The 19,626-nt window shown below is 35.0% G+C and overlaps 2 protein-coding genes across 2 annotated transcripts in view; one reads left to right on the forward strand and one right to left on the reverse strand.

Moving 5' to 3' along the window:
• The window catches only part of LOC144973291 (uncharacterized), a 128,864-nt gene extending 119,083 nt beyond the window's left edge, over window positions 1-9,781 (forward strand). Inside the window, exon 8 of the transcript XR_013645517.1 lies at window positions 9,686-9,781. The gene's annotated coding sequence lies outside the window, so the exon portion shown is untranslated. The remainder of the gene's footprint in view (window positions 1-9,685) is intronic.
• Window positions 9,782-14,508: 4,727 nt separating this feature from the next.
• The window catches only part of LOC144973290 (bifunctional 3'-phosphoadenosine 5'-phosphosulfate synthase-like), a gene marked incomplete in the record, with an annotated part of 36,192 nt that continues 31,074 nt past the window's right edge, over window positions 14,509-19,626 (reverse strand). The window contains 2 exon segments of the mRNA XM_078915556.1: window positions 14,509-17,499; window positions 19,603-19,626. Of these exon segments, the coding sequence (XP_078771682.1) occupies window positions 17,254-17,499; window positions 19,603-19,626 (270 nt within the window).

The following is a 19,626-nucleotide window of genomic DNA, read 5'->3' on the forward strand; positions in this document are numbered from 1 at the left end:
TGAAGATTATTATAAAGATAGTGAATGAATATTTTTATAGGAAGCATTAGTGTCAATTATGAGTTATTGATTCCTGTTAATTTTTGGTTGTGACTACTTACTGCCAGGCGAAAACACAATATTAATTATCACTCCTACACACTAGTTTAATTGCATTAATTAATGGTAACATAATGTAAATCTATCACTGACCCTCGTGCACACATGTTTCTCGCTATTTAGGATTTTCGAGTTTCTATAGATCAGTGAGCTCTAAGTAGATGAAATTGAGAGAGTCCGTTTTTCTTCCCAGCCTTATCTTATAAGGGTTTCCGTCGGGAGTTGGAAAATTTCAAAGAGCCAACAATATTCCAGGATGTGGGTAGGCCTGGTTTATCATTGGTTGTTGTCTGTAGACCAATCGTCTGGGTGTCAAACTGTAGCGTCCATACGGCTGGGAAGTTTGAGGCGAATGAAATCTATCACTAAAGTTGAGGCGATTGAAATATATCACTACAATCATCTCAATCACTATATTGATCAATATTATAGAACATTGGATCTGAACAGTGAAAAAAAAGAACACAACGCAATAATGAAGGATAAATTATCACTTTAGATAAAAGGGAAACCCAACATGTCCATAACGCTCGTCTTTGTAAATAAAAGGTATAATTTCCATAGCCCTTGTCAATCTGTATTTGGGATTGATAGCTCGGGAAATTTAGATGAAGGGAAATCATGAAACGTCAATTTCTTTCGTCTCTTGACTAGTGTATACTTACTATCAAATCTATCACTGTATTACTCAATATAAATGCTCGGAAAAGTGTAAAAAATTAAGGGAATACCTGAAACGTCGATAACATTCGCCCTTTGAATAGTGTCATCACAGCCAACGCTGTATTGCTTAATATTTTAGATGTGGTCTTGATAGCTCGGAAAAATGAAAAGAAAAAACTGACAAAGGGTAAGTCATAATGGTAGGTGAACAGCATAACCGATACCGGCCATAAAACACTTCTCTGTAAATAGTGTTTACTTACCGTCATTACATACAATCTGCTCAATATAAAGTATTGGCCCTTCACAGTACGGAAAGTAATTATTTAAAACAAGGTCAATGATGAAGGATAGATTATTAGTTTAGGTGAAAGACAACCCCGAAATGTTTATAATATTCACCCCTGTATTAAATTCTATATCATAAATTATAGGATTTTTTATATTCTACAACATATGTAATTTCCATGCTTTCAACCCTGATTTGCACAATTCAATGGGGTTTTTTTTACCTAATTTTCCCTACTACATTTGTTCACATTATAAATAACAATAGCAATGACGACAGTGGACAGAATTATAAATAACCACAACAAATGATAAAAATAAAATAACGAGTGACGAAAACTGACAAAGAGTGACAACTCATCACCAAGCAATACCAAACAACCAATAAAAACAATTCTGGTCTAATCAGAACATCTTCTTCATGAGTCTTTTCTCAATACATAATAGGATTCAATAGTCTAATGTCACGTCCGTCCAGCAACGAGCAGTTTGGTTCCAAAATCGGCCCTTTTCATTCTTCACGCTGGCTAAAACTTTTTCACATGTCATGTGATCAGAATGTATAAAAGTCAAAACATGATCATATTTATAATGATTTTCTCCTCTGGATACACTTTTATGCTCGTCAAAGAAGTATTTCATAATGGCGTCCACCATTGTTCCGATATTTTAGAACCAGTTACTAGGTTACCATTTCGTCATTAGGAGAGAAGTGACGTCCCGACCGTTGAAGCCTATTATGCTTCTTTTAAAAGTTTAGAAACAGATAAACACAGTTTGTGTGAAAAACATATTCATATGCAAGTGGGAGTTATGAGAAGAGTAAATTGAAGGGCACAAATTAAAGTAGCCTTACAATAATCTTTACAGAGTTGTATCTTATTTTCTTATATTCAGGACAACATAAAACTTAAATATCCATACATCAAATTTACGTCTAACAAAGGAAGGCAAAGAAAGCATCTAAGTCTAAGGCCAACTTGTGGTAATCTGCAGCCTGAGACAAACTGGGCCTGTGACAAACTGGAACGTTTCCACGAACGATTTGGCACGCAATTTCCTGCTCGATGCCTCCTCCTGCTACCCACGTCCTGACTGTGTTGGGCCTGAAGTCGGCATACAATAGTGGCATATAAATGCCTTGTCTTCATTTTTCGCCTACAATTTATAGCTTTAAAATGCTTGGGGTGGGCTGACTGAGATGCTCCGTCACGATGTAAAATAAATTTATAATGACCAGTTGTTGTCCGATCTTGTCACTGGTGGTGGGCGATATCATAAATTTTCGATATCGATATGATTACGATATTTCGATACTTAATATATCGTTATATCTATATTTATCGATGCAAAGTAATTACACATCGATATATCAAAAATCGATAAAAAAGTTTGATGAATATAGGTACTTGCTCCCCCCCTCCCACCAACCTCTAACCACTCTATTCATTAAAAGTTCGTTTCTCCATTGATTTTCATGTATACTGATTCTGATTTTGTATGATTTTGGCTCCATCATTATAAGTCAATAAGAACAAGAAATGAAGAAATGATTCTCGGTGTGTCCAATTTTGGCTATGCACGTCGCCATCTGGCAGCCCTGATAAACTCGAGCATAATATATTTTGATATCGATGTGGCAATTTGAAATCTATATAGTCCGATATTTATATATCGATACATAGATACTGCGATACGATATGCCACTTGTCACCATTCTATGCATCCTAGTTTTGTTGCTTTTATTTTGTTTTGTTGTTTTCGTTGTGTATTGTTTGTTTTTGATTTTGTTTTCCTTTAATTTATAAAATCTCTCCCCCCCCCCCTCTCTCTCTCTCTCTCTCTCTCTCTCTCTCTCTCTATCTATCTATCTATCTATCTATCTATCTATCTATCTATCTCTCTCTAGCTCTCTCTCTCTCTCTCTCTCTCTCTCCCTTTACTTATCTTCTCTTCACTTATCTTCTCTCACTATCTCACCACTTTCGTCTTTTCCTTACGCCTTGGGAGAGTCTTTTATTCATACTCTGGTTGTTCTAGTGGGTCACTTGATAAATTCAGCTCTGAATCAACGTGTAACCAAATGTCGTTTGCGGGGTAACACGATCTCTGAAAATACTGGAGCAAATCTTTTTCCAACATTTTTATATTCCTTATGAGCAGTGATGTCGTGAGGATTTCCAATTAACAAACCCTTCACATCACCAATGATCTAAATTTTGTTAGCCATTATCCCTAATTAACGGGTAGGTTAGTGGGATGGGGAAAGATAAGTAAACAATGAGAGCATAAGAATCAATACATATAAATGCATAATAGTACTATCGCGTTTTAGCGATAGCACATTTGTAAATGTAATTCATGTAATGTAATTCATTCATTTGAAGGCATACATACATAGACAATAATATATACATATATAGATAAAGAGAGTCAATGAAATATTTTGTAATAATAACATGAGCTATCAATTTCTATCATTAACATAAGTTATCGATTTCTGTTAGGTTATAGGTCTACTTATGACCCAGGCGAAAACAACATATTAATTATTACTCACTACATATGCTAGTTTTTAATGACACATATTAATCAAAACACAACATAAATCCACAGCTATAAGATTGATATATTTGTTTCATACCCTTGTCCACACAATGTTGCTCGCGAAATAGAATTTCAAGTTGGTCACTAGAATATCATGATGGTGATAAGTGATGGAATGAGAGAGAGAGAGAGAGAGAGAGAGAGAGAGAGAGAGAGAGAGAGAGAGGCCGAATTAGCTGAGTCTTTGCTTATATAGAAATATGACGGGAGTTTAGTCAATCCCAGAATCCAATGGTTAGTGCCAGGATGTTACTGGTAATCTGCTCGAGACCAATCATATTCCGCGTACGTCAGTCATGGCTGGGGCATCGGTAATAAATTGCGTAATCCTAGGGTAATTTTACGGCGCTTTGATCAGCCAGACGGTGGCTTAATTATTCAGCCATATGGCATCTCTCGTCTATCCGCTGGGCGTTAATTTATTCAGTGTCATACTTAGGCGTTCTTGTAATTACAGCAGATGGTAACCTTTAATTATGCTGGGAGAATAAAACCGTGAAAGAATGGGGCGAAACTTTGAGAAAATATGCATTGGGTTATTTAAAATCCTGAGAAAGTTACAGTATGATGTGATATATTAAGATATGATATGATATAATATTATATTATATTTGATATGATATGATGATCTGATTTGATATGATACTTTATGATATGATATGATATGATATTATTTTGATGTAATATGCTGTGATATGATATGATATGATGTGATATGATATGGTGTGATGTGATATGCTGTGATATGGTGTGATATGAAATGATACCGTATCAGACAAAACTAGTAAGAAAAATACAAAAATATAAACCTACCAAAAATCACCCTTCCTGGACTGGGGATAGAACCTCAGACTTTTCTTTCTTTGTCTGGCACCGTTTCATACTTTTTCAGATTCTTATCTTACACCTGTGCCTGCTCTCTAATTGATCATTTTTACACTTTTACTCTGCAGGTTGATCATGTCGAATTCCCATCATGGCAAGCCCAGGTATCCGGTAGTAAAACTTGGTTTATAAAGCCACCTCACGAGTGCAGGAGCCAGTGTCACGACATGGCGGTCACAGTTGAGAAAGGAGATATATGTACGTTTAAATTAAGATTTTTAGACAACTTAGAAATAACAAAAAATGGGTTCAAATGTCGTGACGCCACTTTCCTCGAAATGACGCATAGTAAGTTAATAATTGGTTCTAAACTATCGTAACAATGGCGGACGCCCTTATGAAATACTTCTCCGACGAGCATAAAAGTGTATCCAGAGGGGAAAAAACATGATAAATCTGATCAATTTTAAAAACTTTTATACATTCTGATCACATGACATGTGAAAAAGTTCTAGCCAGCATGAAGCATAAAAAGTATAGATTTTCTTTGTTTAGAACCAAGCTGCTCGTTGCTGGGCGGACGTGACACCAGACTATTGAATCCTATTACAACCCAAACTTGAGAAAACTCTAGTAAATTCCATATGTGACCCAATGTCTCAAAAAGGGCATTAAGTCGGGATGAAACGGACCATATAAAGTGAACTCCAGAGCGGATTTGTGGTCTAGTTGATTCCTTGGAAAAGTCTCTTTACTCACATTCTCTCACCGTTCTCAGGTGTAAAATGAGTACCTGGCCGTTAACAGCGTTGTCTCTGTCCGAAAAAAATGTAATATCGCCTAACAGGCGTCATGTCTCGTCCTACATGTTAAGTTTAGCTGTTGGTCATGGACCCCTTGTAAAGCGCTTTGAGCAAGTTTAGTGGATATTGCGCTATATAAAAGGTCAATTTAAGAAAAAAAAACAACTTTTGATCCTAATGACAACGAAATACGAACTTTGAAATAGTTGTAATGTAAGGGCTTGTATTTATTCCCCACCCTAGGAAATATAGACATTAAACCCAAGATTCATATGTGTAGACAGCGAGTCACATATTATGGAATTAAATTTAGATAGAACGAAGTTACGTCACTCAGGTCTTTGTTATTGTTGTTTTGTTTTTTTGTTTTGTTTTATCTGGGTTTTTTGTTTTGTTTTGTTTTTGTTTTTATTACATCCATTTTTACAAGAAATTCTCACTAACTGTATATATCAGACTATAAACGTTCATGGTTACACATAGTTTTGTTTGTTGGTCGGTTATATTTACAGATGACAATATTGTGAGTTGTTTTTGTTTTTTAGCCAAGCACACACCATCTATAGAACAAAATCAATTATATAGGATAGCACACGCCATCGATATAATATAATCATTTGGTGGAATGCAGTGTATTTTAAAAATTGTTTGAAAAGTCCAGACTCATTCCCTCGACAACTGCCCAGAAAAGCCATCGGCATCAATTGGATTGGGAAACAAAATTCGGTATCGATGATATTAAGCCAGCTCTAAATGAGCAGTTGCCAGGCTTCTCCACCAGTAAGAGGAGACACTGGGTAGCAGCGAATCGGCTTCAGTCGAGAACCTGACTAACGCAAAATCACTTCATCAATGGTGACTTTCCACACCCGAAACCGCAGAGCATCTATTTGAACGGTGTGTTGTGACGAAGCTTCCGGGCAGGTTTGCAACAGTGCACGAGTGCGGTAAAGAATTTGCGGATTGGGTCGATCGTCATAACATAGTAGTGTGAGAACCATTATAAGCTACTGGTAACAATGATAATATATGATAATGACAGCTCAAAAATAAGGCCGATCTGTAAGAAGAAAAAAAAAAAACAGCAATGGAAATAACAAAATTATAAAAGGAGGCAAGACGAAATTTGACAATTATAAACAGCAACTCCTCTCTCTCTCTCTCTCTCTCTCTCTCTCTCTCTCTCTCTCTCTCTCTCTCTCTCTCTCTCTCTCTTTCTTTCTTTCTTTCTTTCTTCTTTCTTTCTCTTCTCTCTCTCTCCTCTCTCTCTTCTCTCTCTCTCTCTCTCTCTCTCTCTCTCTCTCTCTCTCTCTCTCTCTCTCTCTCTCTCTCTCTCTCAAAATTTGACAATTATAAACAGCAACTCCTCTCTCTCTCTCTCTCTCTCTCTCTCTCTCTCTCTCTCTCTCTCTCTCTCTCTCTCTCTCTCTCTCTCTTTCTCTCTCTCTCATACATATATATATATATATATATATATATATATATATATATATATATATATATAAATGAGTAATAAACGACTCACATTCATCCAGTGTTTTAATCAGTTTAATATGCTAATCTGAATTGTTATTTTAATTTATAGAGCATTTATAGAGCACTTTCTGAACTAAAATACATCCATCAATAATCATATATATATATATATATATATATATATATATATATATATATATATATATATATTCGTGTATGTGTGTGTGTGTGTGTGTGTGTGTGTGTGTGATCACGTTTAGTGGTTATTGCATTTTATTTATAAAAGCTCATGAAGTTTTGAAATTGAAGCCAAAATTTCGTCATTCTATGAATTTTTCGTAAAAGGTGGGTCTGCATTAGCATAGGATAGCAAAAGGTTTACATAGTTTCTTTATTCAAGACCTCGATACAATTATGTAATATAATCGTCTGTTGTGGATCGCTTCCTCTTGTTGTGAATATTAATATTAATATACATGTTCACAGCCTTTTTAATTCAGAAAAGTGAGTGGAGCAGGCACTTATGTTGGTAACAACAAGATATGAAGTGAGTAGAAAAGTGCCAGAAGACAATAGAGAATAAAAATTTTTCGCGGTGGTGGTGGGGTTTGAACCTGCGACCTTATTGGTACGACAACTCCGCCTGGCAGGTGAGAGCGTGGCTCGACCGTGTGAGCTATCCACGAACACAAAAATATTCGTTTCAAACCCAAGTCATTTCTAGATCCCTCTCTCACCCACTTCTGGGACCGCCGATTCGTTCGCCCACCAACATCGCGAAGTATTTTGACCAGCAGTTAAGCTTAATAGCCAATATTTTCAACACAAACATATAAAATAGAAACGATTGAGACATTGAGTATGCTCCGGTGTATGGGGTGAATTTTTAATTCAGAAAAGTGAGTGGAGCAGGCACTTATGTTGGTAACAACAAGATATGAAGTGAGTAGAAAAGTGCCAGAAGACAATAGAGAATAAAAAATTTTCGCGGCGGTGGTGGGGTTTAAACCTGCGACCTTATTGGTACGACAACTCCGCCTGGCAGGTGAGAGCGTGGCTCTACCGTGTGAGCTATCCACGAACACAAAAATATTCGTTTCAAACCCAAGTCATTTCTAGATCCCTCTCTCACCCACTTCTGGGACCGCCGATTCGTTCGCCCACCACCATCGCGAAGTATTTTGACCAGCAGTTAAGCTTAATAGCCAATATTCTCAACACAAACATATAACATAGAAACGATTGAGACATTGAGTATGCTCCGGTGTATGGGGTGAATTTTTAATTCAGAAAAGTGAGTGGAGCAGGCACTTATGTTGGTAACAACAAGATATGAAGTGAGTAGAAAAGTGCCAGAAGACAATAGAGAATAAAAAAATTTTAATTCTCAGTATTACTTAAATAATGATGATTATAATAAAAATTTTTTTTTTATTCTCTATTGTCTTCTGGCACTTTTCTACTCACTTCATATCTTGTTGTTACCAACATAAGTGCCTGCTCCACTCACTTTTCTGAATTAAAAATTCACCCCATACACCGGAGCATACTCAATGTCTCAATCGTTTCTATGTTATATGTTTGTGTTGGGAATATTGGCTATTAAGCTTAACTGCTGGTCAAAATACTTCGCGATGGTGGTGGGCGAACGAATCGGCGGTCCCAGAAGTGGGTGAGAGAGGGATCTAGAAATGACTTGGGTTTGAAACGAATATTTTTGTGTTCGTGGATAGCTCACACGGTAGAGCCACGCTCTCACCTGCCAGGCGGAGTTGTCGTACCAATAAGGTCGCAGGTTCAAACCCCACCACCGCCGCGAAAATTTTTTATTCTCTATTGTCTTCTGGCACTTTTCTACTCACTTCATATCTTGTTGTTCACAGCCTTCACGCTTGGCGACCCGAATGATCATGTTGGATTTTGTCATTCTGTTGAGATAGTTACGGAGTGATTTACTTATTTATATAATTATTTATTTATTGGCTTTTCTCAGTAGATAATTGTTTTAAAATGTTTCAGGTTTTTGTCTTAGATCTTGAATTGGTGCAAAATGTTTATTACCTTAATTTATTTTTTCTGAATTGTTAATGAGTGTAGAAGCTGACTATCTATATGTTTAAATTACATGATTTTAAAATTTGATTAAATTCATCTGATTTTTTTTTCTATTCCTATGTACCCCCCTCCTCCGTGACATGGCTTGCCTAATCCATCAGTTGTCCTGGACACCAACATATGGTATCACGCCACCCGTGTCAATCCTGGAAATATCAGCGTGAGCGTTGGCGCAGAGTATGATTAACCCTGCCCTCAATAAGATTAACTCTGCGTTGATGATAATGATAACAATGACGATGATGATGATGATGATGATGATGATGATGATGATGATGATGATGACAACGACGATGACGACAACAACAAAAATGTATTTACTATAAAATGGAGAAATTGATTAAACATGCATATTTTATTATCATAAATATCAATGATGCATAAAAGTTACGCACCACTTCTTTTAATGAAGATTCAACATATTTAATTGAAATCTGGTGTCAAACTTTATTTCAATGTTGAAAGATGAATCCAAATTCATAATGATAGGGGAATAAGCAGGACCGAGTGAAAGAAATGCCAGCTCGAGGAGCTTTCGGAATGTCTCCCCTTTGGACGGCTTCTGGAAAGCTTCGTACAGCTCTGAGGGCTTCTGGATGGCTTGAGAATGCTTTAGATCACCTCAGCCTCCGGACGGCTTCTCTAGGCATCCGGACGGCGATTAGTAGGACCGATTGAAAGAAATGCCAGCACGAGGAGCTTTCGGAAGGCGTATCCTTCGGACCGCTTCTGGAAATCTTCGTACAGCTCTGAGGGCCTCCGGATGACTTGAGAATGCATTAAATGACTCGGACGCTCCAGCTCGGAAGGCAATTAGTAGGACCCGTAGACTTGTCGCCCTTGGTCAACCGCTTCTTTGCCAATCAGCTTTTGCGCCTCGAACACACACTTTCCATTAACAAAAATCAAATTTTGAGGTTGTGATTATTTATCGTTTTTCAGTCGTGATGAGATCTTTTCAAACACAGGTGTAAAAAAAAAAAAAATTAAAAAATTAAGATTGTGGTGATAGCTTTACAATGGTGCGTTACTTTTGTGTATCAGTATATTTTTTGAAATTGACACTTAATAAAAAAAATAATAATATTATTAATATTATTCTAAAGCGATAAAGATATTGTCAACGAAGATTATATGCGTCCGACGTGTACAAATTTGTCCACGTCGAGCGCGTCCAATCGGAAAACATGAAGGCGCCTCATGAAATGATCTCCTGGGGGTCATAATTTATGGCATTTTGTTCTAATTTCAATTTTTACCAGAACCGGCCCAATTGCTGGTTGTAAAATTTACTCCATATTTATCGAAAGCTTGAAAACGTGCCTGTGATCGACAGCATAAGAAAATATGTTGCGAGACCTCTTCAAACGACCCGGTTGCACATACATCAGCCCTGTAAAGTATGAAGGATTATGTCTTTAATTTTCTTGAAAAGAATTATGTTCTAAATAATTGAACAACTTTTTATGTAAGGGAACAATTGGCATTAGTGGTATTACAATGTTGTATTTTTATGATTATTTATGGTATCATTTTATGCTTTGGTTTCATTTACCTTTTTTTCTCACTTTCATGTATGTTGTCATCAAATTGTATGGATTATTTATTAAAATCAAAGTTATTTTTGTATGACTTATATTGACTATGGAACTGATACTTATCATAGCAGACCTGCCTACTTGAAATAGGAACATGTAATAAGTAGTTTTCAGGGTAAATAACATCGTAGACATTTTAATTACCCTTAAAAATCACCAGTTTGTCCTTATAATGCGTGGGGGAAAATATTTTTAACTCTATGTGATAGCTCTGGCACCAGAACTTCGTTTTCAAGAAATGACATTTAATTAAAAACCTTTATTATATCCAGCTCAGGATTTAGCCGTAGTTCTACGGGAATTTTCGTAGTAAGGAGGTCTGTTGTGATGGGTATCAATTTTCTTTTTTTTTTAAATGAGAAAAACTGATTGGAAAAGTAAAAGTGATGGTGATAGTGGTAGTGATAATGGTAATGGTGGTGGTGGTGGTAATGGTGATGGTTGTGGTAGTAATGTTATTATTATTATTATTATTATATTATTATTATTATTATTATTATTATTATTATTATTTCTTCTTCCCTTCTTCTTTTCTTCTTCTTCTTCCTTTCTTCTTCTTTTCATTTTCTTCTTTTCTTCTTCTTCTTCTTCTTCTTCTTCTTCTTCTTCTTATTATTATTATTATTATTATTATTATTATTATTATATTATATTATTATTATTTTTATTATTATTATTATTATTATTATTATTATTATTATTATTATTATTATTATTATTATTATTATTATTATTATTTTATTATTATTGTACGTATTGATGGTATTACGATTGTTGTATTTTTTGTGTTGTGTATCAGTTTATTTTTTGGTTCCATTTACCATTTACCATTTTTCCCCCACTTTCATGTATGTTGTCATCAAATTGTTGATTTATTGGCGAAAGCCTAAGATTGAATAAACTTTGAAACTTTGTTATTTTATGCTAATGTCTTGATTATCTTACCATTACTATCCCAAATTGGTCTTTTGCAGGATAATGTTCATAATATATGCACATGTGTAAGTCTACTAGCAGAATGCAATTATGAGCATGTTTAAAAATTGTTTTAATGACCAATAAAATTTTGCGCTCTTCGAACTGAACTCGTTATGTTTTGGGGTTTTTTGGGGATTTTTTTTCTCAGACCTACGACTTGACCTTTTTAGATTATTAAACAGATATTACAGTTTTCGGTCAAAATTTTGAAAACTCCACGTGCTGCTGCGTTTAAGAAGAAAAGTATCTGACTGAGCCCGAGACATTTCTTTTAGTATTCATTCCTATCCAGATGTATATTATGTCAGACCTGCCAAATTGAAAACTTCAAATTTAGTAATTTTTATGTCAATTTTTTAGTAATATGACAAGGAAATTAATATTAGCAGTCGTAGCAGCAGCAGTAGTAGTAGTAGTAGTAGTAGTAGTAGTAGTAGTAGTAGTAGTAGTAGTAGTAGTAGTAGTAGTAGTAGTAGTACTAGTAGTTGTAGTAGTAATTATAATCATCATTATTTAAGTAATACTGAGAATTAAAAATTCGTAAATTTCTATAAAATTTAGTAATTGGCAATGAAATTTGTCTAAAATTCGTAAAATTACGAAAAATTTGTCAGATTCGGCAGGTATATTATATTAGCAGGTGTGAAAACCGAAATCAATCATTCGTTTGATCTAACATTCTGTCGAACTCTGGATAAACTCATATTTTAATATTTTGCCAGAAAACTCGTCCTTCAAATATCGATCTATTTAAATGAACCTCATCTTGGCAAAAACATTTTTATCAAACCTGGGACTTCGCAATATATAATATATATATATATATATATATATTATATATATATATATATATATATATATATATATAGTGGTTGTTGCAGTAGTAATGGTAGTGACGAGATGATGTGGTGGTGGTGGTTGTAGTAGTAGTTGTAGTGGTGAGATGATGTGGTGGTTGCTGTTGTAATGGGTGGTGGTGGTTGTAGTAGTCGTGCGGTAGTGATGATGATGCGGTATTGATGGTTGCAGTAGTAGTGGTAGCAATGATGATGTGGTTGTGTGTAGTAGTCGTGTATGATGAGTGTGGTGGTTGTAGTAGTAGTGTAAAGATGATGATGTGGTGGTGGTTATTGTAATAGTAGTGGTAGTGATGATGATATGGTGGTGGTTGTAGCAATAGTGGTAATGATAATGTGGTTGCTGTTGTTGTTGTGGGTAGTGATGATGTGGTGGTGTTGGTTGTAGTAGTAGTAGTGATAGTGATGATGTGATTTTGTTGTTGTAGTAGTAATGATAGTGATGATGATGTGTGGGTGGTGGCTGTAGTAGTAGTAGTCGTAGCAATGATATGGTGGTGGTGGTTGTAGTAGTAGAGGTGATGATAATGATGTGGTGTTGGTTGTAGTAGTAGTAGTGGTGGTAGTGATGATGTGATTTTTGTTGTTGTAGTAATAATGGTAGTGATAATGATATGATGGTGGTGGTTGTAGTAGTAGTAGTGGTAGCAATGATGATATGATGGTGGTAGTTGTAGTAGTGGTGGTGGTGATAATGATGTGGTGTTGGTTTTAGTAGTGGTATTGATGATGTAGTTGTGGTTATTGTAGTAGTTGTATTGGTGGTGATGATGATGTGGTGGTGGTTGTTGTGGTAGTGATGATTGTAGTAGTGGTGGTAGTGATGTTATTATTGTACTTTGTGTAAACAATATCTACGGGTTTTCAGCGCTTTGAGGTTTCGACGAAAGGCGCGAAAGAAATATGCTTATTGTTATTATCATTAGGCCTGAAGTTAAAAGTACCAAATGAAAAGCAAGACAAGGGGGACTGTTTCAAATAGGAAACAGAAGATTCCACATGCAACCAATCAATGTGCCTGTTTTGACATTACCTTAAAGTCCCATCATGGCACAAGCAAAGGAATCCTTCCGCTATGAATGATACACTCCTATGCTTACAAAATATAGTATATTAAATACTAAAAACTATACTGGTTTATAATTTCTAGGGGAAAAAACGTCTCTTAAAAAAGAAAAAGGAACTATCGATTTGACTGCTACTCTCTCAGCAATCTCAATCCAGAAATATTACAGAGAGCAACATAAAAAGGGAAAACAGATTTAAGGAAAAACAGATTTAGGGGAAACAAGACACAGCAAAAATGGAAAGGACAATAAATGATTAAGAGGGATAGAAATAGAGAGGGTGTGGACCAATGAAGGATTTGTTGTTTTTGTTTGTTTGTAAGGGTTTTACGGCGCTTGCAACACATTTAGGTCATATCAGCGGCAGTAAAAAGGAAGAAAAAGTAAGACATAGGGGAACTGGGAACAAATAGGGATCAGATGTAGATTCCAAGAGCATACCACCAATGTACTTAGTTTGAGTCCACCTATAGTCTCATCCGGACACAAGCACAAAATCAAAAAAAAGAGGAATATACTCAAATGCTTACATTATACATTCAAAATAACAAATATAATAATACATAACAGAGAGACGATTTACAAGGGAAAAATTATTATGTCCCAAAACAATAACTATGCATTTGACTGTTTCCCTCCCAGCTAGGACTCCAGCCAGGACCAGGATAAAATCAAGTAATCTCATTCCAAGACAAAGACAGAAAGCTTGTTGGAAAACAGACATAAGGGGATAGAAGATACAGTAAGTGTCCCTGCCCACTATTGGAGCAATGAAGGATTTAACAGCTCAAGGGCAGTTACCGTCCCCTTGCCATATGGGGAATTCCACCTACACATGCGGGGGGAAGAGGGGGAATGAGTAGGTCAAATAGGTCTGGTTTGAAACCCCTCACAATGTTTGTTTTTTTCTGCTCCCTCTGCCAACTCTACAGTATTAGAGTTACTGGATATAATTTATATTCTGGTGGAACTAGCGTTCTAAATTGATGCTCCGTACATTCAGCATTACATAAAACCTTAAGGCTCTGGCTATATGAACAGATGGCTATCAAAGATGGGCATGTGCTTCAGGGGGATAGTACAGTGTATGCATAAACAGACAAATGAAAGAAATGAAAAAAACAAACAGAAATTTTGCAACAACATGCCGACTAAGCCCACCATTTTAATGTATTCATTGACAATCAGTGGAAGAAATGAAAAGCTGCATACTACCAACAATGACTGAAATACAAGTCCAGGTATTTATTGATTATCACATACAGTTAAACGGTTACAAATCAATTTTGTGAAATGAAATTATCTATTGTAGGTATCGCCTCTTGATTTTAGAAAATTAGGATTATTTTATCCTATTTTAAGAGAGTGATGGCAAAATAAAAAGAAAATTATTAATGACATTTCCGATAGTAAATAAAAGCAGTCCTGCCAACCCTTGCCTATGAAAATGTGTACAATGGAGATAAAAAATGAGTGAGATTTTGAAAAAATTCGTACAATCCTGTAAAATCGATAATTAGAACTAAATTTGATGATGGGTAATTAGACCATACTAGCAATATTATAACTGATAATTCAAATAAATTAATAAACTTGCAGTTTATAGACAATATAAATAGTATCCTCTGATAAATCTGATATAACCCACCCAGATAATACTATATTGAACTCCCTATATGAACGTCCAGGTTAACAAACAAATTAACGTGTTTAAGCAAACTAAAAGAGTGTATGATTGTTTATAAATGCTTAAAATTAATATGTACACTCCTTAGCAAAATGTGTACAATGAACAAAAATGGGTTAAAATACGCATTTTTTACCCGAGAGGTTGGCTCCACTGTAAATGGTCATTAAGTCTCTTTAACTCTAAAGAATATACATCATTTGTTATTCTTCTAAAAACTGAACATATCAATGTTTTGAGTAAAATATACTGATGTAAACATATACATGGTCTCATTCAACATTTAAACATATATCAACACAATTTGGCAAATTTCAAATTGGTCCCAAATTAACCCTTGACAGGCGAGTGGTAAATTACTGATAATATAATTAACCGCTTCCATCAAAGCAGTAGTAACAAAGATATGGCCCAGTCTCAATAAAGGTATAATAGTGCCACAGTTACCACTTACCTGATGAAAACGGGTAGGCCTACAAACTTTACATTTTTTAATGGAAGATATGACTTGAGAGAAATAAAGTTACTTCCTGTTATGGATTGATATGTAACATCAAACATGCATATGGCCATTAAGTAAGTAGCTACAGCTTTAAGTCAACCAAAGAATGAAAAGAACACCGACTTTAAATAAAACATAAGACACCAGAATGACTTTAAATATTTCTAAATGTTGTTTAAGTTGAAGATAAAAGGATAGAGCTTTAAGTAGCAAAAGATTAACAGCCAATACCTAGTATGATGCAACTATAAACAAGCGCACCAATATGTAAAAATAAGAAATAAAAAAACACCCCCAACCTTTATCTTTAAGTCTTTTGAAAATTTATCTGACTCACATTAACAAGAACAATGCAGAGTCGATAAAATAAAAATCGTATTTCTGTCATGATCACGTCTATTAATCGGCACAATTAAATCTATCACAGTTTTCTTTAAAGACGGATCATTTGTCTATGAAAGTTTTCGTTTTTCAAAATCACAGATAGCCATCTCACTTTATTTCTTCGATGGGAAATAAATAAATAAAATCATAAAATTACTTGAATGGCCTGTCAACATTCAAGATAAAGATGATATATTGAATCTCAAGGTTATTATCTTAAACAGTAAGAGACATTATTTTAAAATTGTATTGTGAAAACAAGTTTGTTTGCATAGCACTTTTATACACTACACTTGCATTCATCTGAGTTAGGGACGATAACCCATTTGAAAAATAGTATAATCGTTCTTGAAACAATACAAAATTTGAAATTCATAAAGTTCTACTGACTATAACGAGTCATTAATATTGGTGGTATCTGACAGGCTGTCCAGCTTTACATAATGATGGTAAGTATTAAAACAACGTAACTTTTATTATCATCATTAATCTCATGTAGTAAGTAATATCATATTTTTTAACCAAACACATTCACTCTTAAAAATAGTGTATTGGACAGGTAAGATGATGTAACAGATTTTCTGATATTAAAGCGTAAAATCTGAAAAAATATTAATAATAATAATAATAATAAATGAATATTATTCAGTTTTTAAAAATCACAACATCAATTATAAATCAGATCTTTTTTAACATTTTGTAAATCAGTTTTGTTTTTTTTTTATTCTGGGCAATTTGATTTGTTTGTTTTTATGCTACTCCTTTTCGTTACTTAAATTTCATGTCGTAACTCTCTAATCACTATTTGGAGTGAGACAAAAGAACTCTCAGGCAGTGAAAAAAAAGGTTTGTACATAAATATTTCTCATCTTTTTCTAAAGAGGACAAGGAGGGAAAATGTGGAGATCTGAGTTTTATTAATTAGCAGTTTTTGAAACATCAATAATGCATAGATGGAAATGCCATAAAATAAATTAATTAGGCAAACTCTAAACATCTGTGCCATTGCTTTGTACAATTTCATAAAAAATATATGGCTTTTTTATAATAATATTATCTCTTAGACCAAAACATTGATACAGAAAAATAAAAGATATCTAACAGGAGTTGAGTCCAATATATTTCACCATGAAGTCCTATGGTAAAAAATATAATAATCATAGTATCATGGTCCAAGTAGTAATGTTTGAAATACTGCTAGTAATAAAAAATCCTCAAATTCTTTAGAAATATAGGCTACAGGTAGATGCTCCGAATTTTAATCTTGGCCATTATTGAAGGAAGGTATGCCTCACACTTCCTTTTTAATGGTGATTGGCCGAAGACTGATAAAATTCCACCATGACTTTCCAAGCTGCATGGGCCATGAAACCTTCTGGTGGATTAATACCTTCACGAGCAAGTTTGCACATTTTGGTACCAGAAATGAACTCAAAGTCTTCCTTTTTCTCCGGGTTGAAGAAGTCCATGGCTCGTTTCTTGCTGTTGTAGGCAGCCACACGGAAGGGAATAATTTCTAGCTGTGTCAGGCCAGGTGCCATGGTTAGTACCTAGTGGAAAGATAAGAGGGATATTGTAAGATTGAATATAATTTTCAATTTTTGGAATAAATAATTCAGTGAAACTGGTAATTGTAGTGTTAAATTGAACTATTTTTAACTATTAACTATTTTTGCTACTAGCTAAAAACGTCATGAGGTCTTTATTGTAAATTTTCTTTTCCTACAGCTTATTCTGTGAGAATCTTGATCTTATAAAAAAGTTAGCGGTTTTTTTGTTGGCTTTTAAAAAAAAATTATATAATTTTGTCTCTTTAGCTTATGTCCATACACCATCTGAGTGCAATGCCCAAGATGAAACAAATTCACAACACTTCAGCTAGAATTTGCTTCTTATAAATGATGTCTTTCAATTGTGGTTCTATTGCAATGTTCATCTCAATTCCCATCCATTCCGCAGAAGAAAATGATTTAGATCTTTTACCGATACAACAGAGAAGAAAGCACGACAAAGTGACAATATTTTGCAAAGACCTGAAAGACCAGGTGAAATTACCCTTCAGTGGTATTCAACAAAATAAGAGGAATCCCTCCAAGTGTACGGTTCCCCACTCAGGAGTGGATGCACACTTGAATTCGTTCATACCATCAACATTGAGACAATGGAATGGTCTCATAGACTGAATACCCGATCAAGGGACATAACTCTAAGGATAATTTGTACCAGCATCATTAAAATATTAATGAAAAATCACCCACTCAACACAAAATATGATTTTAACTTCTCTGTGTAAAGCACAAAACAAGCTTTTATACCATATATAACATAGTATACATTATAAATAAATAATATGAGAAAAAATATATAAAGAAGGAATTTAATTATTTCCACACAGTTTTTCTTCATTTACTTCAATGTTGGTTCAGTTTGTTTCAATATTTGTTCATATTTTAATCTCTTTGTGGAATTGTCTAAAACACAGTTCGTCTCAAAAATGTACATTACACCCCCGGACACCCAAACACAGTCTTAGAGTTATTCCCCTGTGCGCACATCCTTTTTGCAGCACATAAAACATTGTTGTTGTTTTTTCTGCCAGGTAGATGAGGCATTTGAGATGAGGGTGTATAGAAGAATGTTGAGGGTATCATGGACAGACAGGTGTACGAATGAGGAAGTGTTGGAGAAGGTGAGAAAGAGAAGAATACTGATTGATAACATCAGAAAGAGGCAGTTACTGTTTCTGGAACATGTGTGGAGAAGAGACGGAATAAGAAAGTTGGTAACATCTGGGATGATCGAAGGAAAGAGAGCGAGAGGAAGACAAAGAATGACTTATCTAAATAACCTAAGAAAGGCCAAATGTGATTTAAAAAGCAACACAGATTTCATGCACACCGCAGAGGATCGTGATTCGTGGAGACAGCTGACCGGCAACGTACTCAAGAGTACAAGCCACGATGGATGATGATGAGATAAACTCGCCTGTGGTCATCACGCACTAAGTTGAAAACGTTGGTAATAGTATGGCATGTTTCTCAGTAAAAAAAAAAAGAGTATACAGTGGTATATCACGATCGGGCGGCAGCCGGCAATGGTGGGCGATTCAATATAGAACCATCGCAGGAGATGTAAGTGATACATTAGTCTATCAGTTAAAGTGAGCATTTATATAGCGCAATAACCACTAAACATGCTCAAGGCACTTTACAAGGGGTTCCTACCCAACAGCAAAACTGAACATGTAGGATGAAACATGATGCCTATCGGAGGGATATTACAATTTTTTTTCAGACACTTAACAGTCAGGTACTCATTTTATACCTGAGTACAGTGAAGAATGTGAGTAAAGAACCTTTTCCAAGAATTCAACTATTTACCTCTTAGAGCAGAACTTGAACCCTGGACCTAAGGTGGGTGTGATACCACTAGAACACATTGCTGCATAAATTAATTTTCAATTTGCTCATTTTGGATAACATGGGTGATTCCTGTTGACAGCAGATGGTCAATGAATTATCTATATTCCTTCGTGGAATGCCTAGGCTACGGCACTTAGTGATGTGAAGTGGAAGGCTGTAATTTTAATTTATTTCTTTAGTATTCTAAGTACAATGCTACTAAGATATTACTTCAACTCTCAAAGTCTATACCTTGGCCCCATGTGTCGGATCATA

The sequence above is a fragment of the Berghia stephanieae genome, chromosome 5 (genome assembly GCF_034508935.2).
Source record: "Berghia stephanieae isolate SIO BIC M18660-M18661 chromosome 5, UCSD_Bste_1.3, whole genome shotgun sequence".
NCBI classification, from domain to species: domain Eukaryota; kingdom Metazoa; phylum Mollusca; class Gastropoda; order Nudibranchia; family Aeolidiidae; genus Berghia; species Berghia stephanieae.